The 24,844-nt window shown below is 41.0% G+C and overlaps 1 protein-coding gene across 5 annotated transcripts in view; it reads left to right on the plus strand.

The window, feature by feature from the left end:
- Adcy2 (adenylate cyclase 2) overlaps positions 1-24,844 on the plus strand; it is a 446,592-nt gene that overhangs the window by 105,206 nt on the left and 316,542 nt on the right. For all 5 annotated transcript variants that reach the window (NM_031007.3, XM_039092044.2, XM_039092038.2 and 2 more), the window contains one exon: positions 17,091-17,252. In NM_031007.3, coding sequence (NP_112269.2) covers positions 17,091-17,252 — 162 coding nt within the window. The remainder of the gene's footprint in view (positions 1-17,090; positions 17,253-24,844) is intronic.

Here is a 24,844-nt window from a genome sequence, read left to right on the forward strand (position 1 = left end):
GCTCAGGGACCCTGGTGGGGGATCTAGTGGAAGGACTGATCGTTGTCTTTATCACAGCAACAGGAGGACAAACTAGAACAGAGATTAGAGGATCCACTATGAAATTTTCTACTTTGAGGACTTGTATTGAAGAAAACCCCGTGTGTGGTTCCCCCATAGATTTATCTATCAGACTATTAGAAGCCGTTCTGGTAAGTATAAATTGCCCTGCTTCCTCCTGACTTTACCAACAGGATGGTTGACACAATTAAAATAACCCTGTACTTGAAAGCAAGAGAAGCAAAGTCTCTTTTTGCATAAAAAACAGGATCTGGCCACTTTGTCCCATCTTCCTGGGATACTCTCTTCATGGGCATGGCTTTTGCATCTTTCGGTTCCTGGGAGCTGCCTAGATAAAGCTAGCAGGTAAAGCTTGGTGGTTGTTGCAGCTGCCTGGCTCTCTGGGCCCCTCTGGGTCACCAGCTCCATAGGACTGAGGCTCACTTCCCTTTGTTCCTCATGCAGCGTGAGTGCAGTCAGGTATGTAGTAGTGGCTTATTTCATAATGACACCTGATGCTCCTGGACCACGTTTTTGCACACAGAACTCATTTATCCTTTATCCTTTCCCTGTCAATTCATGGCAATGTTACAGGCACGTTCACTGCCTTCGAGCTCTGCTCTGAACATTTAAAAAGTCCTGAAAAGTGTGCAGTGAGTTATGCAGTACAATACTGAGCAATTAAAGTTCATCACCCACAACAGATGCACACATAAAAGTTTATAAGTGGTAATAAGAAAGCAATCTCTGGCCTTCCTTTGCTTCTGCTCGTCTGTTCTGATAATTATTAGTATATATGGACTTTTAGAAAGACAGGGGAGCCTAAACCATGTCAGTTCAGTGGCCTGTTATGCTGATGGTCGGATAGGAGGTCGGATTCAGAGTGCAGACCCTACCCCTACTCCCAAGGGCTTCGTGTCTGGTTCAGTCCATGCAGTAAATAGTGGAACCTCTGGACTCTCACATAGTCATTTAGGTTGATGCGTATTAGCATTTGGAGGAAGGAAGCATACTGGAGTAAAAATGTTTTCACAGCAGAGGGATCTGAGGGTACCACACATTCCAGGAGCAAGTTGGCTGGATACCTGGCTCAGTAAACCAAGGAAGCAAGGCACAATCCTATAGAACTTACTCTCTTTTTTCAAGTTAAGGTGGTAGTGCATGGTGTGTGTGTGTGGGGGGGGGGTCTCGTAACTGTTTAAAAGAGTCAATGATTACACTGTTCCTTGTCTCCTCTTCAGCACTGAGAGTGTTCTCCCATGACCCCAGCCAGTACACAGAGTATACAGCTGCAGTTTGTGTTGTGCTCATGATGAAGGAAGGAGACCCATTTCATTTTTGTGACTGTGGCAATCTCAACTCATTCTGTTCTCACTAGGTGTTTTTCCCAACTCCTGGGACTCACTGCAGTGCCTGATGTAGATGCCTCGGGGTGTGTGTGTGTGTGTGTGTGTGTGTGTGTGTGTGTGTATGTCTATGTGTGTGTACACATATGTGTGCCTGCATGTGTGTATGGATGCATGTGTGTGTATATGAATATGTATTTTTGTGTGTGTGCATGTGTCTGTGCATGTGTGTCTCTGTGTATGTATATGTATGTGTGTGTGTCTTTGTGTGTATGCATGTGTATATTTGTGTATGCATGTATCCATGGCTATTTGAACAACTTTGCTTATTAAATAACAAAGTTGAAATAAATTGTGATCAATAAAAATAAGTGAACAGAAAACACAGTATCAGACTTCATAGGAAAAGTTGAAATTTTTTTATTGAACTTTTTAAAATATCTGTATTTTCAAAGAAATGAATTTGCCAAAATTCTGAGTGTGAAATCTTCCTGTGTTGTGTGGTCTATACTGCCCTCTGGAACAAATTGCCTATGCAAACAGGAATTAATGTATGCTTATAAATATTTAGCTAATAATATGCATTATTTAGCCCGAGTAAATGTGGTGCTGTCTGCTCCTGGAAGTGAGTCTAAAACAGAGTTGTGCCTGTGGAAGTAAGCCATTCGTTATGTATTTGCATGCTGCTGATCTCCAAACTTCATTTCTTTAATACCTTTAACTACATTTCATACATGTCATAAAATGACAAACCTAAATTGTCAAAATGAAAGCATAGAATACTGAATAGAGAGACACCATCCTGTGTGTTGTGGGTTTTGATCGAAATATGGAGGTTGTTGTGTGTAAGATGAGCACCAGATCCCTTGGTATGAGGTGTGTGCTCTGAAAGCTGCCAGTTTTTTTCTAAGGAGAGAGCACAGCAGTCTGGGCACCTCCACAGAATGCGGATTGGACAGAGCCCAGTGCTGAGTAGGAAGCAACTGTGTCATTCAAGAAAGCTTCATCCAGTCAATGTTAAAATAATCTGTCTTACAGCTCAGGGATATGTATGCATTCTGTCTGGTGAGGTTTTCCTTGTTTGAGATAAAGGAAAAAGCAAAACAAGGCGTGTAGAGCTCGGTGGATCTTGCTGGAGAGATTCCACTGTGGAATGCACCCCTCTGGCCTATAGGGATTATGGGGTGCTGGAGACATAGACTAAACTGGAATCCCAAAGCAATACTTGTTTTTAGATGAATAATTCACTCATTTTCCCAGCATGATTTTTCTCATGTGAAGCACTGGCCTTTCAGATTAAGTAAATACAGTGTTTCAAAAGAATATAGACATGAATATTCATAAGAACTAAAACAGTGAATATAAATAAAAGCCCTCTGTATAACATTTTATTTTGTTTCTTTTTACAAGAAGAGTTACTTTTCCTCTCTTGACTTAAGTGGTATATTTCAAAGTGATTTTCCAAGACACAGTCTCTTCCACAACCCCAGGTGTTATGCAGATTGAGACCATCATTTTGTTAAATTATCTCATACAATGACATTTCCCTAAACATCCACAGACAGAAGATAACACTGCTCTACGTTGGTACCAATTAGCCACCAATTCAGCCCAGCCTAATGCCAAGGGCTCAATCCAGTGTTTGTCTAAATAAGTGGAAGAATGTCCAACACAGGGAAAAATAAAACAAGATTACATATATTGAATATATAAAGCTAGTCAATCCACACAAAGTATGCAAACAATTCCTAGGCATTTTCATGTATAGGCCATGATTTAAAATTTAAAAACCTTCACATATGCAAATGGTGTACTCTGGCGTAGACACAGCAATGGTAGCTCTTCAGGGCTGTTCCCTCACAGGTGAGGTGGAATTGCTGATGCTGGAATGAGGAGATAAAGACACAAGAATGAGGTACCACGGCCTAAAGGACCATTTAAGCATAGTGTGTGCTGCTGTGCTATTCAATTGATTGATCAGTGTGCTGCTGTGCTATTCAACTGAGTGATTACAGGAGAGGTTTCTCAAGCATTTCTACATTAATGATTTCTGAACCAGCACAGTTTGAACTGTACTGCTACATTTATTGGCGATGGAGGGCTGTCGCTGTTTTCTTTGAACATTAAGTTCATAATAATCCTTATAATTTATATCTGAGCATTAATGAAAGTGAAGCTAATGCAGTCACAGCAGAAATGGCTAAACTTATGGCACAGTGTATCTGCTGTGCTGTTTTCACATGCCTCACTGGAGGGTGGGGTTCTGTATGGGCAGCCTTGGCCTGTGCTACCTTGGAATGAATGAATATATATATATATATATATATATATATATGTATGTATATATATATTTTTCACACTGTGAAGATCTTGGGGTATACACAGGGAAGACCAGGGAGGAATGAGGAATGAAGGGGCAATGCAGTCACTTCTACAAAAATTTACGATCAGGAAATAAAGTTATCTACACCTTTAAAATTTTAAAATTATTAAATAATAAATAATAATAAACTAAGAAACAGAGGTTAGAGAGATGGTTCCTAGCATAAGATCCCTGTTTGCTCTTCCAGAGGACCAAGATTCAGCACCCACTGATACTTGATGGCTAGCTCCCCTGGCGAAACTAATATGCTCCAGGCTCAGTGTGAGAGTCAACACACAATGTGAAGAATGATTGAGAAAGATACCAGGCATGGGCCTGACCACCACATGCATTCACATACATGTACAATCGTACCAACATGTATGCATTCATAAACATGTACGGATTCTTTCACACACAAAAAATAAACAAAAGTCAAAAGAAGGAAGTGACAGAGTTATGGAACATAACCTGACATTCACTGAGAGAGTTCAAGGGTTAAGAAGAATGGGAGAAGGAAACTTAGCCTCTCCCAGGGATGAAACCCTTCACTGAATGTCCAATGAAGAGTGGTCAGTCATGAAAACTACATGCACATTACCATCAAAGGGGGACTCAATAATTGTGTGTGTGTGTGTGTGTGTGTGTGTGTGTGTGTGTGTGTGTGTGGAGAGAGAGAGAGAGAGAGAGAGAGAGAGAGAGAGAGAGAGAGAGAGAGAAAGAGGGAGGCAATCAACTTGAGAATAAGAGAATGGGAGGAGCTTGAGGGAAGAAGATGATGGAATTCTATTTTAATTAAAAACATTTCAAAAGAAAATTTAAAAAGTCTAAGAAACACAGAGAGAGAGAGAGAGAGAGAGACAGACAGACAGACACACACACACACACACAGACAGACAGACCAAATTGGGGAAATCTCTATAGGACAAATTAGCGTCTTAAGTATGTAAATTCTGAGGACTCTCCTTTCCTTTTCTGCTCCCTAAAGGAAAGGGAAAGTAATAGAAACTAAGGCCTAAACTATTTACAGTATATGGATTTATTTGGAATCTGTTTCAGTTGAAACCCTTTTTAGAATCAAAAGATCAGGAATATTGTATGCTAGGTGTTGAGGGGAGTTCTGCTGATCAGTGTGGGGAGGGAAGACTCCTTTTAGCTCCCAGCGTCAGAGGTCTCCATTCGAGGTCACTGGTCTTCCTCTGCCTGAGATAAAACAGTGCATTTTGGAGGGGGTGGGAGATGGAACAGGTGCCTACAGTGGCAGATAAGCAAAGAGACAGAGAGAAGGATCCAGGGTCCCCAAATCCCTTTCAGTGGCACAGTCCAGTGATATAACTTCCTTCAACTTAGTCCTAATGACTGAGAATCTCAATACCTTCTAATGGTAACATGGTCTTTGGATCACATCTTTAATACATGGGCTTTTTGTGGGATGCTCACATGCCATGCATCTTGATGGATTATGGGATGTCTTATGGGGTTTGAAGTTAATATAAATACAACAGAGGAGAGTGTGACATGGGACTGGGGTGTAGCTCAGCGGTAGAACACTGGTCTAGTGCTGAACTTGATTCCAACACCCGAGAATCAGAATAGAGGAATGTGAGTGTTGGAAGGAGGATACACCCAGAGCCTAGCAAAGCTGTGTCTCCTACCCTTCTATTTTATAAAGCTTTTTAAGAATCTATGATCTACCTCCTACCTGTTTCAAATTTAAAAGGCACAGAGAGCTTAAACTGTTTCTCACTTGATCTCATCATGGGTCTCTATAATACTGCAGAGGATTTTAAGGAGAATCATGAAGTGCACCCTGTGATTCATGATTTCCTCATTACTGTTTTAAAGCCTGGGATATCAATCAAGGAGGATAATGCGTTCCTCTGACTCATAATATAACATTTAAAGTAATGTTTTCACATTCTGTAGGACTGATGTTCAGAAGAAGTTCTGAACATCCGGTCTAAGGTATGAAAGAAATAGAACATTGTACTATCTAGTCATCAATATGTCTCTAAGGTTTTTTGTTTTGTGTTACTCTTATAAGCGAGTCAAATTCAAATACTGAAAATAACAGTAGAAGAATCCCTTATAAGGGAATTAAAATTGAATGACATATAATTTAATAAACCCGTTTGTGCACACACACAAAGAACAAGAAGCCAGGGTCCAGAAGAGATGTCAGGACTCCCTTTTATGTGCTCCTGAGTAAGATGAAGCAACTTGAAGTTCCGTCAGCCATGGAATGGATAAAGAAAATGTCAGTTCAAACAAAACACAAAACAAGAGGCCTGGCTGTGGTGGCTCATGGCTGTAATTCTAGCACTCAGGAGGCAGAGGCAGGAGTATTGTCAGTTGCTCAACACTAGCCTGGGCTGCATAGGGAGTAATAAGCCAGGCTGAGCTACAGAAGGAGATTCTGTCTTTAAAAAGTTTAATATATGTACATAGAAAAGAAAAAAATTCTATCATTTGGGACAAAGCAGAGGAGTAGTGTCTGGATGTTACATGAAGGGAAATTAGTCAGGCATAGAAAGGAAAAGGCTGCCTGGTCTCACATGCACATCCTGAAAAATGAATTCAAGTAAAGAACTACCAGTGCAAAAGGCACAGTATGAGAAGGGGGTGCTTCATAGCAGTCTTCTGCCTCTATGAGAAGGGGGTGCTCTATAGTGGTCCTCTGTCTCTGAGAAGGGGGTGCTCCATAGTGGTTGTCTTAGTCAAGGTTTCTATTCCTGTACAAACATCATGACCAAGAAGCAATTTGGGAAGGAAAGGGTTAGCTTGCATCACCATTGCTGTTCATCACCAAAGGAAGTCAGGAGTGGAACTCAAGCAGGTCAGGAAGTAGGAGCTGATGCAGAGGCCATGGAGGAATGCTGCTTAGTGGCTTGCTTTCCCTGACTTGCTCAGCTTCCTTTCTTTATAGAACCCAGGACTACCAGCCCAGGGATGGCACCACCCACAATGACCCCTCCCCCCTTAATCAGTAATTGAGAAAATGCCTTACTCTGGATCTCATGGAGGCATTTCCTGAAGGGAGGTTCTTTTCTCTGTGATAACTCCAGCTGGTGTCAAGTTGACACAACAAAACCAGCCAGTGAGAAGGCAGTGCTCTATAGTGGTCCTCTGCCTATGTGAGAAGGGGGTGCTTTGTAGTGGCTCTCTGTCTCTGAGTCTTACAGTCTCTTGGCTGTGTCTTCCAGAGTCCCTGATGTTTGAGGAAAGGATGTCTGTGGCAGGTGTTTCATTTGGGGCTAGGCCTTCCATTATCACTCATTTTTGTTACTTTGCCAAGTTTTGTGTCTCTGTACTAACTGCCATCCACCTCAAATCGAAGTGTCTCTAATGAGGGTTGTGGTGTACCTGTGGGTGTAAAGATGAGATTGCAGACACTTAGCCAAATAATTGAAGTAAGTGCTCCTCTGGTACTCACGACCTCTCCAGCTGTGGGCTCTTGGTCAGGCATACAGTTCCAGGCTTGAGTTTCCTCTTAAAAGGCCAAAATTCCAGTCAGAATAGATACCACATGTTTTTCACAGCGTATAAATAAATTGATGGATTTAATCCCCTGATGATTTCAGAAGTGGCATTACTGTGAGGTGGTAAAAATAGGAAGTGGGCTTTATTGAAAGAAGTCATTGAGGTGATGCTCTTGGGATAAGGCTGTGGCCCCGGGTCCTCCTGCCACTCCTCTGCCTGGTCTCTCTGCCTTCCTGCTGCTGTGGTGTGAACTCCTCTGCCCCACTACACTCTCCCAACACAATGGCCTAACGCTCCTGGACAAAGAATCTCTTCCCCCCCGAGGTTGTTTATATCAAATATTTGGCCACATGATAAAGTTAACTAACACAGCTATTCTGTCTCTGGTTTTCATAGAAATCACTATAACATTTTCATAATTAGTACACTAATACATATTCCCAACAATCATCATTTGACCATAGCCACGAGGTATAAAATAATATCTCTTCGTACTTTTTATTTGTATTTGACTTAAGATAAGTGAAATTGAACTTCATTGAATACATCTATTGGTCATTTGTATATCTTTCTTTAAATAAGTCTATTTTTACTTTGTGGGAATTTTGCTAAATGTTTTATTTTGCATTTATAGTTACAATTTCTAACAGCAATGCGGTATAGAGTTAAATCTGATATTTTACTTAGAATGGTCTAATTCCTACAGTTTCGACTCAAAAATTTGTCCCTTTAAAAATTAGGAAACTGAAGGTTGGAGAGCTAGATTGGCAGTTATTATAATGTTCTTGTAGAGGATCTGATTTCAATGCCCAGTGTCCATATGGTAGCTTACAACTATTCATAATTCCACTTGTAAGGAGTCTTAGTTACTGGTCTATTGCTGTGACCAAGGCAATTTATGGCAAAAGTGTTTATTAGGGGTTTATAGTTTGAGAGAGTGGGTCCATAACTCCCAGGTCAGGGAGCAGCCAATCAGGCATGGCACTGGAGCAGCAGCTGAGAGCTCACATCTCAATCCTGAAGCAGGAGGCAGAGGGAGCTAACTTAGAATGGTGTGGGCTTTTGAAATCTCAAAGCCCATTCCCAGTGACAAGGCATTCCCCCTCCAACAAGGTGACACCTCCCAATCCTTCCCAAACTGTTCCACCAGCTAAGGACCAAGTGTTCAAATTTATGATCCTGTGGGGGCCAATGTCTTTCAAACTACCATAGGATTCAATATCCTCTTCTATCTTCTGAGGGCATCAGACATTGTGTGCAATGTACATCAGACATTGCATGCAGTATGAGTAGACAAAGCACTAATACACATAAAATAAAATAAAACAATAAATCAAAATAGGAAACTGAAATACTATGCTCTTTCCCATCTCAAAGAATCTGGATGAATTATGATTTCAATATCTGTTTCTGGTTATAAAAATGAATGGGATTTTTCCTATGACATTATTCATATAACAAATATTAACCTTTCTCTGATGGTGTTTCTCTTGAGAACCCCATTGCATTCAGAACTGTTTGAGACCATCATGCACGTTAGTGGGTTCATACAACACAGAAGACAGTATGGTCAGCAAAGCCTCAGCAAGTATTTAGGTATGATTTGATTTTTAAAAACCTCCATTTCTTTTACCAGATAATATTACCTGATAATAGTGTTATGAAACTTTTCATAGCATTGAATCCTGAAAGAAATGTTGTTATATTCTATAATATAAGCTTTGCAGCAGAGGCCTAACGATACTGTCAATTTGTGTATTAGTCATTGTCCCATGGTTGTAACAAAATGGCTGTGGCAAATCAACTTTGGAGGTGGAATGTTATATTTTCTGTCCAAGTTTCCAAGTCTGGTCAACTGTCTGCTTGGGACCTTATGGGAAACTGAATATCCTGGCAACTGGGAGAACTGGTAGAGAAGACTGTTCTCCTGATAGGAATGCCAGGCAGAGAGAGAGAGGGGCAGGCAGGGAGCCAGAGATATCCTCTTAAATTAACTCCCAGTGAACTCCAAACAAGGCTAGACCCCTAATTGTTCTTAGAGTTTATCTACAGATTGTCAGTCATGATTCAGTCATTGCCTTAAATCCACTGACTAGATATTGCCACCTGGGAAAATCAAACCTCATTATACAGGTTTTGTGGCATTATTGCACATCAACTTGTTTTCTTAAATGTAAAAAAAAAAATCTTGATATCATAGTCATGGCTTCAACGTCTGATTTGGGAATGAAAGAGGAATGTAAAGTAGAGGCAAAGAAATCTAAATACTGGTTTGTTCTACAGATCAAATTGATGGCCTGGGTTGACTTGAAGTTCCTACCCTCAGTATCTGTGACGCTCACTTAATTTTGAAATCTATTCTTTGTATGTATGACCAAGTTGAGAAATTGCACTGGAGTTACATTATATCCTAAAGCCAGCAATTGGTGTCCTTAAAGATGTTGCAAAGATGCATAGAGAAGGTGCCAGGTAGAGATACCCATAGATAACAGGAGAGATACCCTGGAATAATGCCACCAAGATTGGAACGTCTTCTAGCAAGTGTATGCCAGGCTATCCAGTGCTGTAAGAGTTAGAAGAGCACATACTCAGTAGCTCTTCCCGTAATAACCCAGTTCTGCTGGCACCTACGTTTTAAACCTTTTGATTTTCAACAATGAGAGTCACTTTTTGTTGATATTTTGAGTCACTAAACATGTGGTAATCTGTTATGACAGATAAAAGAAGCTGATAGACTTAGCATAGGACTCTACGTAAGTAGTTAAGTAAGTGATGCTTTTAGTCTTCCATGTCTAGATCTCTTCAGACTGGCAAGAGTCAATCTTAATCCACAGATTAAGCCACTTCTCTTCAGATAGACACAGCAATACCCTAACAATTTTGATCTTGACATTTCAAACCTTCAGCTTGGGGTCTCCTAAATGCTAGGAAACTTTACACCATGAGGGGTACACTTGCTTCATACTAACCTGAGGAGTTCTGAAGAGGGACTCTCTCAATGAGAAAGTGTTCTGTTTTGATCATACTATACTCTTCCAAAGTGACTATTTTATTTATTATTATACTTTTTTTATAGTCCAGTCATTACCCCTGCTCCTGGTCCACCCTCCCACAGTTCCTCATTCCAGTCCTCCTCCTCACTGTCTTCACTCTCCCCTCCCCCCGCAAGGCCTCCTCAATTCCTGGGGCTTCAAGTCTCTAGAGGCGTAGGTGCATCTTCTCTCACTGAGGCCAGACCAGGGAGTCCTCTGCTGTATATATGTTGAGGGCATCATATCATCTGCTGTATGCTGCCTGGTTAGTGGCTTAATGTCTGAGAGATCTCAGGAGTCCAGGTTAGTTGAGACTGCTGGTCTTCCTATGGGGTTGCCCTCCTTACCTTCTTCCACCCTTTCCCTAAGTGAACCACATGTGTCCCTGACTTTCAGTCCATTAACGTTGGGTGTAAGGATCTGCTTCTGTCTCAGTCAGCTGCTTGTTGGGCCTCTCTGATGGCAGCCATGCTAGGCTCCTGTTTGTAAGCACATCATAGCATCAGTAATAGTGCGAGGCCTTGGAACCTCCTCTTGAACTGGATCCCAAGTTAGGCCAGTCACTGGACCTCATTTCCCTTGGTCTCTTCTCCATTTTTGTCCCTTCAGTTCTTTTATGCAAAGTACATTTTTTGTTCTTTTTTTTTTCGGAGCTGGGCACCGAACCCAGGGCCTTGCGCTTCCTAGGCAAGCGCTCTACCACTGAGCTAAATCCCCAACCCCCCCCCCCTTCAGTTCTTTTAGACAGGAACAATTCTGGGTCACAGTTTCTCACTGCGGGATGGCAACCCCATCCTTCCACTTGATGCCCTGTCTTTCTACTGGAGGTGGACTCTACTCTTCCCACTGTTGGGCATTTCATCTAAGGTCCCTCCCTTTGAGTCCTAAGGGTCTCTCACCTCCAAGGTTTCTGGTACTTTATAGAGGTTCTCCCCACCTCCCACCCCTGAGGTTGCATATTTCCATTCATTCTGTTGGCCCTCAGGACTTCTCTCCTGGTAACCCCCCCCCAATATCTGATCATGTTCTCCTTTTCCCTTCCTCCTCTCTCAGTGCTGGTCTAACTGGAAGTAATCATATGGAAAAATGAAAATAAATCCATATTTGTCACCTTGCATAAATCTCAAGTCAAAGTGTATCAAGGACCTCAAGATAAAACCAGATACACTGAATCTAATAAAAGAGAAAGTGGGAAAGAGCCTCAAATTCAATGGCACAGGGAGAAATTTTTTAAACAGAATTCCAGTGGCTCAGGCTCTTAGATCAGGAATTGGTAAATGGGACCCCATGAAACTGGAAAGCCTCTGTAAGGCAAAGGACATAGTCAATAAGACAAATCAGCAACCTACAGATTGGGAAAAAAATCTTCACTAGCCCTACATCTGATAGAGGGCAAATAGCCAAAATACACAAAGAACTCAAGAAGCTAACCTTCAAAAACCAAATAACTAATTAGTGACTCTACCTTACAGCAATCAGAATGGCTGAAATAAAAAAAATTCAGGTGACAGCACATGTTGGTGAGGATGTGGAGAAAGAGGAGAACACTCCTCCATTGCTGGTGAGATTGCAAGCTGGTACAACCACTCTGGAAATCAATCTGGAGGTTCCTTAGAAAATTGGAAAAAGATCTATCTGAAGACCCAGCTACACCACTCTTGGGCATATTCTCAAAAGATGCCCCACCATGCCACAGGCACTATGTTCATAGTGGCCTTATTTGTGATAGCTAGAAGGGGGAAACAATCCGCAGCAGAAGAATAGATACAGAAAAAGTGGTTCATGTATACAATGGAATACTACTCAGCTATTAAGAATGAGGACATCCTCAGTTTTTCAGGCAAATGGATATAACTGGAAAATATCATCCTAAGTGAGGAAACTCAGACCCCAAAGGACATGAATGGTATTTTTCACTAATAAGTGGATATTAGCAGGGGAAAAAGTATAGAATACCTAGGATACAATACAAAGTGGCTTTTTAAAATTCTTTTTTTTTCACGTTTGTATTGCTAGAAGCACAAAGCACTGTGCAGAATGACAGACTGAGTTTGTTTTTCCTTAGATGGATGTCATACAAGCACAATGTGTCCTGGTGAACATGAAAGTGAAGGCACCTCTGGGCTGGAAATCCCAAAGTGCATGGGCATTGCAAAAAATCTCAACTCTCAGACTGACTACACAAAACCTAGGCCATTCCTTCCCTACTTGATTAACAGTGGCTTCATGATTCCAGTCCTGGGCAGTCTTTTATGTAGGATTCAGGGATTGCAGGGATTGGATCAGAGAGAAGGTGCCATGGTAGGTACTGCAGCCTACATTCCCTGTGAACAGGGTCTACTCCCAGATTTACTGCTGCTGCCTGCTATGGGAACCTGGCCAATGTCTGTCTAAAAGAGAGTTGAGATTTTTTTCCATGTAATTGATCCATTAAAGAGAAAAATGTGAATTCAGAAATCAACATGTTTATAGTTAATGGTGAAGCTAATTATACCAAAGAGGACAGTGAACTGTTTTAGAGATGCCTTTTGTGAGGTTCATTTGAGGAGGATGAGCTTGTGTCACACTTACATGTATAATAGAATTTTTGTAAAGACAACAAAATTGATGAAGCAGCTCCCACATCAGGGGCCACTCTGAGCACTATATTCTTGGCTCTTAGTAAATCAAGGGGTGCTCTTAAAGTATCGTTATCCTTCACTATGTATGGGGAGGGGTGTTAATACATAAATAAGAGCTATAAACGTGATAAGTGAAGTTCGTGATGAGGACTAGATGTATGGATGGAAAAGCACTTGCTGAGTTCTTAGGGCAGACCAGAGGAGGCCATCATCTAAGGAAGAAAAGCCTTAGATCTTTACACTCAGAAGCACAAGCTTTTCAGTATTATCTGAATAAGAGAAAAATAGAATTTTGAAGCAAGGTAGATCAGAGAACACATATTGAAGTCAGTTCTGGGTACTTGTCTTCCTAGTTATGATCAGAACTCCCAGAAAGCATACCCTAAATGGCAATGCACATATTACTACAGAGTGCTGTGAAATAGTAAACGTAATATAGTCACATCTATAGACTGGTGCCACAAAAACATGTTTTAAAAAGCAAAGTGATCAGTAATGCATATCAAAGCAACCCACTTTTATAAACAGAATATTAACGTGACAGAGGGGTGAGATATGGCCTCAGTATGGCTTCGGACCAGGTGAGCTCTGCTTATTGACTTGGGAGCTAATACTACACATGTGCATCAGTTGCTTGCCTAACCAGAGGTCACTATGGATCACCTGAGACTTCTGTTCCTACTTCTTGTTATATATATACTAGAGGAGTTCCAACACTGTCACGTCATGACTGCCAGGGAGAAAAGGTAACAAGACATCATGAACTGTTCTTTTTTTCTACCCAGGGAGGCCATACTTGTTGTGTTTATGCTTCATAGATACTTTGGAACTTCCCCTGAGAAGAAAATGTTTACAGGAAGTTGAACGGGATGACCTGAAACATGGATATAGGAATTGAGTGGATCCAAATAAGAAAGGATTAGCTCTGCAGGCAGATGTCAGAAGAGGGAGAGTGAGCTATATTTCTTGTCAGGTGGAAAGGCCCTGAGACAGAGTCATGGATGTAAGGCAGAACAATAGACAGATACCAGGATTGTAGTACGGGGGAAGTTCAAAGCCAGAAGAGAACATGGCTAAGGATAAGCTTTGGTGGTATGTACCTCGCTGATTGGAAACTGGCCCATCCCCACCTAAATTAAGGTAGCTTCAAGAGGAACAAGACAGTGAGCACAGAGAAAAGCTCTGAGGGCTAGAAAGTTGTGTAGGAAGATGTGTATGTCTTGCAGAGGTTTGGTGAAAACGAATACTTGTGGTCCCTTTACTGACATGAGCATGGCTACTTCAGATACTCCATTCCCTGCCTTTCCCTGAAGTCTTTAGAACAGTGGTCTTGGTTTTATTTTCAGCCTCTTGTCCCACACTGAAGAGTACAGCTGAGAGGAATCTCATGTCCCCATGGTAACACGGAAACCCTAGAGACTGCAAGAGAAGTTTGTGGAGCATTTTACCCACATGTTTTTGAGATGTGCCAGATCCATTTAAGTTTTACATATGGTGCTCTTTGGAATTAGAAAATAGACCTGATGATCTGAGAAGCTTTTGAGATTAATAAGATGTAAAGACAGTTCAGTTCCTCCAAGAAGACTTGAACTTGACTTTCATTGTCCAAGTCATACTGGCAGATGCAACATAGGCATCTCTGCCCGAGCTCTTGAAGGACCAGCAATGGAACCCTGAGCTTGATTTGATGCAATTGCTTCCCTCAACTTTGGAAACTTAATCTTGCTATGTCAGCCCTCAGTAAATGCTTGCAAAGGTTAGTAAATGACTTGAAAGATGGTGATTGGATCCCAGAATACTTTCTTTGTATTCTGGCCTCAGAAAGGTTTAGTAAGGGAGACAAACTGTTATGTCTGGACAGATCATTGCCCACTGCACAGAGTGCTCCAGAAAAGAGTGCTGGGTCTCATCCACATACCGAATAGGAAAAAAATGGAATGTGTGTCATGCTGACTGCTAATGCTTTGCTGAAAAAAAAATCTCCATAGTCTTTTATTTTGAAGAGGCAAAAGAAAAAATATTTGCTAGAAAAAGTATGGCTATGTTAATCTGCTCACCCACATTTTTTATCCTGACAGCCCATATAAATATAGCTTGAAGGGGAGGAAGCGGGGGCTTGAAGCAGATGGCCTACACCAAACTCAGGCTTCCCGAGGACTTCTGGTCACTTTGCCCACCCACGGTGGCTTTCTCCTTGGCTGTCATTCCACGATGCCAGAACTTGCAGCAAATAGAGAACGTGATTTAGAGGCCATTTCATTGTCTCTTCAGGGTGGGGCTAGGTAGGAAGGGTGGCCCTTCTCTCAGCCATGAAGACAGCTGGCATGCATGACAGACTCATCCCCTCAGTTGTAATGGCTCAGAGCTGTGATTGAGCCTCATTCTCCAAGAGAGGCTGTCCCCTCAGAGGAGCCCATCCATTTTTTTTTTGAGGAATGAATAGATGTCCTGCTTAGAATGTCCTGAAGAAAATAAAAGGATGTGTTTTAGGAATTCACAGTTAGTTTTAGGCTGTGAACCTCTTGTTTTCTGTGTAGTCTTGCAAGTGTGACAGTAATACAAAGACAGCTTGTAAGGTGCCACCCTGGAACCACAGCATGGAGGTAGACAAGACTTCAATATTATAAATATGCAAAATGGGCAAGAGAAGATGAAGCCTGCCACTCTCCGGCCTGCATTTTCTTTAGTCTGTAGGCAGCAGAGCCTGGTGGTCATCTCACACTTGGAAATTCACAGAAAACATGCACCAGAACAGCTGTGGTGATCTGTGCATGTTCATCCAGCTGAGCGAGTCCCTGTGTCCTCTTCAAATGGCCTAAGATATTGTGGTTATATGCTGCTCTCTCCCCTGAGGCCTGTGACCTCAGGCTCTCTGGCTATAGTTACCACATGCTTATATTCTCCCTCTTGCTCCTCTATCTTGGACTTGTTTGCAATGAAAATGCTCTTGTTTTATTATCCAGTAAGTAAGCATTTTCATTTCCATTCTCAAAGTTTCTCTAAGTGGTTTTGTATTGATTGTTTTTATAAAAGTGAGATTCATAAAATATGTTAGCCATTTTAAGGTGAAGAATACAGTGACATTCAGTACATTCTCAATATTGGGCAATGTCCTACTCAAATGCCTTCCCAGCATTTAAGGGAAGCCTACAATTGCTTTGCAACCTCTGTGCTTCATCTGCCTCACAGGCCTTCTCACAGACCTTGCCAACCAGGTCATCAGCATCTGCTTCCTCTCTCTGGATTTACCAACCACACATAGTTTATATAAAGGGTATCATAGAATGTGGAGTCTTTGAGGTTCATCCACAGCCAAAGCTTTAATGCATGCTATTCATGAATCACATTCTGGTACGTGAATGACAGGTGATATCCACCCACTGCTGGGTATCTGTGTTCTCATCTTTTAATTGATATGCAAATCCTGTGATTACTATGTACATGCATAGATTTGAAATACCATGCTACCGAGTGAAACCGTGGGATCAGAGGGTCATTCTATGTTTAACGTCTTTGCCCGAGAGCACTAAACTGTTCCACAAGAGCTGGACCATCTGCACCCAAGCTCTATACGTCTACCTCTGCCAACTGAGAAGCAAGGACTCCAAGCCTCAGTGATGTGAGACTGGTTTTGCTCTTTCACACAAGTGCCCCTTGTATACAGCATGCATGCGTATATATACTCATGTATGCAGTAATCTGTTTCCTAAAATCTGAAGTTCCACACAAGAAACTGGTTCTCCATCACAACAGCAAGCTACTTTTTTCTCCCCTCCCCCTTTAATCTGTGTATATGAATATCTGTGTATGTGCTACAACAAATATGGAGGACAGAGAACAATCTCAGGTGTTGTATTTTGCCTTCCACTCTAACACAGGGTCTAAGCGTTTATTTCCACTACCCACACCAGACTAGTTGCCCTGAAGGCCTCTCAGTATCTTCCAAGTGTTCACTTCCTATCTCATGAGTCAGTGACTACCACATCCAGATTTATGTGGTTCCAAGTATTCAGCCTTGGGTCCTCCTCACACTTCCACAGCAAGTGCTTCCTGCATTAAGCCTAGACGTAGTTCCCTGTTACAATCCAGTGTTTGTTCAACTCTATTTTGTGATGATGTCGTTTCTCAAATGAGCATGTTGTTTCCCACCTCCTTTAATGGAAGGTAAACTGGGATTTTCTGACCCTCCATGTTTTTCTTCCTTCCACAGGTGTCATTCTTCCTCTTCATCATCTTTGTGGTATATACCATGCTTCCCTTCAACATGCGAGATGCCATCATTGCCAGCATCCTCACATCTTCATCTCATACGATAGTGCTGAGCGTCTACCTGTCTGCAACACCAGGGGCCAAGGAGCACCTGTTCTGGCAGGTGAGTGCCCTTCCTTATGGGACCCACTGGCCTTTCAGAGCTCTTCCAAACATCGGTTAGAGCTGCCAGGGTGGGTTTGTTGACTGCTCCTTTTCATGGTCTGCAAGGGCTGCTGAATCCTGTCCTCCTCTACCAGTAGGGACAATAGTCACTTAGCCATTAGTGGGAATGAGATTAATGTTCACAGGATAATTGGGTGGGGAGATATATATATATATATACATATATATGTATATATATATATATATAATTTTGCTGATTGCTGAGTAGTGATGTAATTTTGGAAGCAAAGATATGCATTGAATCTTATTATGGATTATAATTTTTAGGACTTTTAGTATGAAACATCATATAATTAGAAGCATAAGTCACCCCCAACATCTCTTTTTACAGGGTATTGAAAAAAACTTCAATTTCTCACTCTTCTGGCAGATCTATGAACATTAAAAAGCAGAGTTCTTTAAAATGCTACAGCAGCAAATTTGTGCATTGCTAATAAGTGATATTTCAGGAAGCCATTCTATTTAATTAGTTAAAAGCATTTTAAAAGCTATTTGATTTCCTATTATGTGTATCCATAAACACGGGTTGGTGATTTGGAGTTCTTCCTAACAGTATCCCTTTTTTTAATGAGAAAAATGTATGTTTTATTTTGCTGTCTTGGGTTAGTCACAACAAATATGTCCACAGCATAAAATGTACTAAGGATTCAGTGTGATGAGCAGTGTGCCAACAGAAGGCATTATTTAATCTTGGGGCATGATAGACTTGAACCAGAGCTTTGGAGTACCAGGTATTCCTCTTATTGCCGAGCTGCATCCTGACTACAAGCAGAGGCATTTTAGATATGGCCAACGTGACTTCTGTGGAGGGAGAGAAACCAGGTAGGTGTTCATGGAGTGAATGCAGATGACTAACTTCCTGGTAGTCAGGAAGAATAGACAGTGAAGAAGGGTCTGGGGGACAAATATATCTTCAAAGGCATGTCCTCACGGTGACCAACTTCTCTGAGAAGGCACAGGCCCTAACAACCCATTTACCCTTGCCCAATCAGTGGTTTATAAATCCATTCATGAAGTTAGAACTCTTTTTACCCACTCACCTGAGCTTGTTTTGCAACCCATTCTTCAATACAAGAGCATTTGAGGTCAATATGAAATTCAAGGTGTAATAGCAACCTCTTTCCGCAGTAAGAGCAAAGGTGATAGTCTTCAGCTTTACTGTGTGTACAGGGACTGTACCACCTGCTGCTGCACAGAGGCTAGCCAGCACTTATTCAAGTAGATGAAGGTGAAGTATAACACTTTAGAGTGTCAGATGGTGTACTGACTGGTTTTGTGTGACACAGCTGGAGTTATCACAGAGAAGGGAGCCTCTCTTGAGGAAATGCCTCCATGAGATCCAGCTGTAAGGCATTTTCTCAGTGATCTAGGGGGAGGATCCAGCCTCTTGTGGGTAGTGCCATCCCTGGGCTGGTAGTCTTGGGTTCTATAAGAAAGCAAGCTGAGCAAGCCAGGGGAAGCAAGCCAGTAAGTAGCATCCCTCCATGGCCTCTGCATCAGCTCCTGCCTCCAAGTTCCTGGCCTGTGTGAGTTCCTATTCTGACTTCCTGTGGTAATAAACAGCAGTGTAGAAGTGTAAGTTGAATAAACCCTTTCCTCCCCGACTTGCTTCTTGGTCATGATGTTTTGTGCAGGCATACAAACCCTGACTAAATCAGATGGGCAAATAAAGACTAGATACATTCAAGGTGCACAGTGTAATGGATGCATATGTGAACACACTGTACAATGATTATTTATCAGACAAGTTTACATACCTGCCACTACACATGTTGTGTGTGAGACATAATGCTCGTTCCTTTCATTAGTGCTCTTTCACTCAGTTTCCCAAAACCCCAACTGCATACAGCTCCCCTGGCATTCAAGGGAAAGATGATCCTATGAAAGAATGAAAACATTCCAGAAACTTCTGTGTGTAGGTTCCACCCCAGCTTGCTCCTCTGCTCTGCATTTCATGCTGCCCTCTGCATCCCAGGAAAGATTTCCATTTTTTCCTATCAAGGTCATACTGTGCTGACTGCTGCCCCAGGAAGCTCAGCTGTATACAGGAAGCTGTATGCAGAAGGAAGCAGAGAATCCATTCAGCCCGTTTACATTCTAAATACAAACTGTGGATGAAGTTGTCTTCATCCACACCCTGACAACAGGCCCCTTGGATGTTTCATGCTTTGTGGCAGCTGTATGGTGGAGATTTCCACTGGGTACATACTGGGACACTCTTACCAATCTCTCTGCCTCCTTCATGAGGAAATGGAGTATTGCATGTTGGAACAGAGGCTTTAATTGCTCTTATAACAGTAAAACAATTACATAAAGAGGGAAAGGCCATCGTCTATGAAGAAGTAGGTGTATTTTAAGTCATTGCATATTGTATTGAATTGTTTTTTGATGCATTGTTACATTTATTAGAGAAGGAAATTGGAAAAAGTAGTATATAAAAAGATGTATTTTTTTTAAACTTGTTTCCCAAAACTTATAGGAAAATATGCTGGCTGGCAGCCAGAGGGAAGATAATTGTGGAATTGTATAAATAACTTTAAGTGTTCTTAATGCTATAATATTTCATGTAACAATAACACTGGAAAGAAAAAAGACCCTGTAGTCCATTTCTGACGTCTTCAATAATTCCTTGATTCCAAGAGCCAACGAAGAAGAATGCAGTGATGGATTCAAAATTGGGTTGGCTCAGTGTATACAGCCAAACATTAGATGGAACTAGGGAAGTCTTATGGGAGAGTTGGGGAAGGATTGAGAAACCTGAGGGGATAGAGACTCCACAAGAAGACACAGTCAACTAACTGGGACCCTTAACGGCTTTGAGAAGGGCACTAGGAGGGGGGCTGTGATTGAGATGTAAAGTGAATAAATAAATAAATGAATGGAAAATGTGTTTTTAAAGGGTGGGTTCTTGTGTAAAGAAGTATGAAGGAGGAGCTTTATTATGCTCGACCACTGCTGGAAATATAAGCTAAAATTACCATGGGATTGTGGGTAAAGAAAAAGCACTTCCTTGAATTCTTTTGATGCACAATACTTATAAATTAGAATGCTGTACATCTGCTGGTTAGATCACTGTGATGTAGTGCTCAAAAAGTACTATGTAATATGTCAGATACTGATCAAGTGTAAAGAAAGGTTTTATGTCCCAGATGGTTCTCCATACACATACACATACATACACACACATTATAATTCATAACTGTATCGGAATTACAGTAATGAAGTAGCAAGAAATAACTTTATGGCTGGGGATCACCACAACATGAGGGACTGTATTAAGGGGCCACAGCATTGGAAATGTTGAGAAGCACTGAACTAAGCCATTAGCAGAGGAGAAAAATATGCTTAGCCCATATTCATTCTAAGAATTTTGTATTACCATGCCTCTATGGGGTGGAGAACCTACTGAGGTCATCTTACTTGTCTGTTAAGTGAAATACTGACTGAAGAGAAATCCACTCCTCTTCAATGTTTTCTATCAGAGTTAATGCTCTTAGGAAGTTCATTTAGCCAGCATTTGCCTCAAAGCATTCTTATGCCATGATAGAGGAAATTTACTTAATTGATATTTATAGAAAGTACCACCTAAAACATGAGAAACATAAAGTATAACCCTACATGCATGTTGTAATGCTTATATTGAAATAATCACAAAGTTCTCAGTAAGTCAGGAATTCAATACAGAGAAGCATTTTCTCCTTAAACCACTTAAAAGCAAGTTAACCACTAACCAATACGATGCCCTCTCACCTCAATGTTTGCCTGCAGTTCCAGTCTCTTATATAAGCACCTGTCAGTCTCTGGAGATCCATGATCCTTAGGCCCCAGACCTGCTCCCTTCTCACCATTGTTCTTTGGAGTGGGTGGGGTCAGAATCTTTCATGGCAATATGCTATAAGTTGCCTGCACTTCAGTCTAGAACCTTCCTCGCTCACTCTTTGGTGTTCATGGTGGTCATACCTTGAAGATGACAGGACCACTGCAAGTGAATGTCTTTTAATGTGAGTTTAATGTCTCCTGTGAACAGATTCTGGTTTCCATCTTTGTTAAGGACTAGAGTGACTGCAGGCCCCGGAGTTCTGGAAGAGGTGCTGAGCTCTACTCAGTGTGAGCCCATTGAGGTCAAGCACTGTGACATTAGTACATGCATCTTAGTTGATGATACTTGCTTTGCAGAATGGAACTTACAGTGAGCCATGCATTCTATTTTTCAGCTCTTGACTTTTTTTATTATTTACATCCATATGGTGCTGTATTTCCTACTTTATTTAATAAGTGTTAAAGCATATCTGTTGTGGGAGCATCTCCAGGCCAAATTTAGCCTTCTGGGAACACCCTCTTCTCAGAACTCTTCTGTCTTCTACAATAAGAGGTTTCAGGCTCATCTTATTTGGCCCTAGCTACGTCTAAAATTAAGGATCTCTGCTTCTTTACATATTTATTTATTCATTAATTTATTTTATTTGACAAGACTGGTTGGCCTTGAACTGTCCATAACTGAGAATGACTTGAACTTCTCATCCTCCTGCCTCATAATCCCTAAGTGTTGGCATTTAAAGTGTATACCACACAAAACAGGGTTTGATTACATGCTCAGTCAGCACTCTAACAAGTGAGCTACAGACTCTATCCTCTGCTTCTTTGTAGTAGAAAAGGTTTAGAGGTAATATCTAGGCATTGGGTAGTTTTTGATTTTGTTTGGTTTTACTATTGGGACATCATCATACCAATGTGAGGCCTACAGATTTACAGTTGAATTTGTTGTTATAATGCTACTATTAAGATAATTTTCCATTGCTGTAATAAAATATTCTTAAAAATTAAGTTAGAGGAGAAAGGGTGTATTTTGGCTTACAGTCCCAAAGGAGATATGATCCACCATAATGGAGAAAGACACAGCAGTAGGACTATGGAAGTCAGGAAGCTGCTGGTCACATTTCAGCCACCACACATGTGCGTTTTTTGACCAACTCTTGCAAAAATAATAGCTTCAATGATTCGTAGTTTCCTTGTAAAACCAGTCTCACACATCAGATATCACCATGCCCAGCTTCTTCTCTACAAATCTGTCTACTCTCTAGGATCTGAGGATCTATCCATGTGAGGCTGCTCCTATGACTGCAATATCTAGGAAAGAAGAAAGAAATCAGAATGGGCAGGAGAAAAGTGGGGACAAAGAAGGATCAAAATTTGAATGCATCACTATTTGTGTGGGAGGAAGAGATGAGTTTCTATTGATCACTAATTCACTCTATTTGTGAATGTGTTCTTAAAATTATTTTCACTTTCTTTTCCTAATGTGTTTCAAATAACCTTTTCCTTTTTTTCATGAATTTTTATGAACTCTGTGATTATGACCACATTCTAGACTCCTTTAATAATTAACAGGAAGAAACTACAAAACATCAGGAATCTGAGGAAAAGTTTTTATGTTGTCCTATTTTTACACGATCATTTTAGTATAACTATCATAAACTTTTAGCATTTCACAATTAACTAGAAAATAATTTTGCTCTTACTTATTGGATAATAGGTGTTTGATTACAATTTCTAAAAGCTGAAAGCAAGGAGTCATTTTTGCTTACCTTTAAACCAAAGTAAGCAAATGTAGTCAGTAAAGGCAAGATGAGACATCTGTTCCCTGTTATGCTGGCTGCATACCACCTAGGCCTGAGGATTGGAGAGTTATGGAGTCAGTGGAGAGGAAGGGAGAACTAGCATCCTGCCTCACAGACAAGGGCAGTGGTCCAACACTTAGTAGTCTAGGTGCAGCCTGAAGCTTGTCTTCTGAGCCCTCTTGCATCTTAAATGTGCATCTTGCCTGGCTTCCATTTTCTTCACTTTTAGAGATCCACATGACTGTTTCCACAATGCCTAACCAACTACAAGAAATCTTCAGGCATCCCTATCTATGCATCATGGCTGCATGTTGTATTTGAATTTTAGTCACTGTTACTGAATCTTTACTTCCTTGGTATTCACAGCCTGTTCTGAGTTTTCATTTCATATAGCTTTTCCCCTGGGAGAGGGGAAATTTGAATATAGATTTATTTAAGTAAGCTGGTTATATGAGAATCTATATTTATGGAAGAAGATGAGCTAAGGACTGCTTATTGGTTTGCTAACAGGATTACTCAGATGTCAGGGAAATTGGTACAGGATTCTTTGACACTGTGGAAGCTTTAATATATTTAAGTTGTGAAAACGTGAAGCATTTCCACTGCATCTAATGTGGACGATTGTCTGTGGAGAGTCTGGAATCAATGATGATGTGGATTTGTTGTGTAACTGAGATGAGTATAATTCAGGAAGTGTCTATTGGAGTCTGGAATTAAATTGCATTTGAGGTCTAATCTGAGCAGCTCAAAGGAAAAACAGCAGGTTACCAGCTGCCCAGTTTCTGGTTTAGAGGAGACTAATTGCCAGGAATTTGAATCTCTGTCCTCCTGCTTGTTTTCAAAGAAATACCAAATATTATTTTTCTACCAGAAAACTTTTTTGTTTATTTCACGAAGGTATGGATTGAGTCTAATTCATGTGTTGTTTTAGTAAACAGTTGCTTATGTGATCGGAAGGCATTTGGTTTTGGAAGGAAAGGGGATTTGGGATAGGGAAGATGAGAAAATAGGTGTGTCCTATGAAAAAGTAGGTCATGTGAATAAAGTTAAATGTGAGTAAATCTCCTACTCTTGCCCCTCTCCCTCCCTACTGCACACAGCTCCACCTTGACCCATGGGGCATACAGAAGAAATGAGCAAGTCACTCTGACCTCAGGACATAAAAACACACTAAAAAAGTTTCAGCAATTTCTAGAGTGAAAACATAAGAGTTGGAGACCAAATTTCATGTTTGCAGTTAGCAGCTTGTTTTAGAGTGAGGTCTAGGTTTGTTCTGTAACCTTTATGTATCACGTGTGTAGGGGTGTGTGTGTGTGTGTGTGTGTGTGTGTGTGTGTGTCTTGAGAGTATTGAACAGAACACTCTCCTGTTCTTAAACATTTGATAAAGGGTACATGAGAGATAGATTTTCTGAAAAAACGAGATGGGATTGTAACCTGTAAACCATGTCTATCCTGTTACTGGTTTTAGCTTCTGGACTGTGTAACTTCCATTCTGTAAGAGAACAATTCTCTGCACACACATTACACTGACAGATCTATCAGAATTTGCTTTGTAACGTTCACTGGCATTTTATTTGACAAGTTTAGAGTAGTTTTTCTCCTGTCTCTACTAATTCATGTGTCTTTGGTTTCATACTTGTAAATATCTGCAGTTCTGGTGATTCAAAGGTTTGCTTTGAATGGAGAAAGGTAGTTTGTGATGTATGCTGATTCATTGTGATGTATGCTGAGTCATGATATCTACTAAAACACTGGGAATTACTCTTTGAAACACACAGAAGAGAATGAGAAGGTGAGAACTGTCAGTGAGGGCTTATACATTTGTCCCTCTCTCCTGAAAACCTGCACACATGATGAAGCTTCTGTTGTGTGTATTCATCGTTTGTCCATGGTAAGAAAACTGCAATGGT

The sequence above is a fragment of the Rattus norvegicus genome, chromosome 1 (assembly GCF_036323735.1).
Source record: "Rattus norvegicus strain BN/NHsdMcwi chromosome 1, GRCr8, whole genome shotgun sequence".
Classification (NCBI taxonomy): domain Eukaryota; kingdom Metazoa; phylum Chordata; class Mammalia; order Rodentia; family Muridae; genus Rattus; species Rattus norvegicus.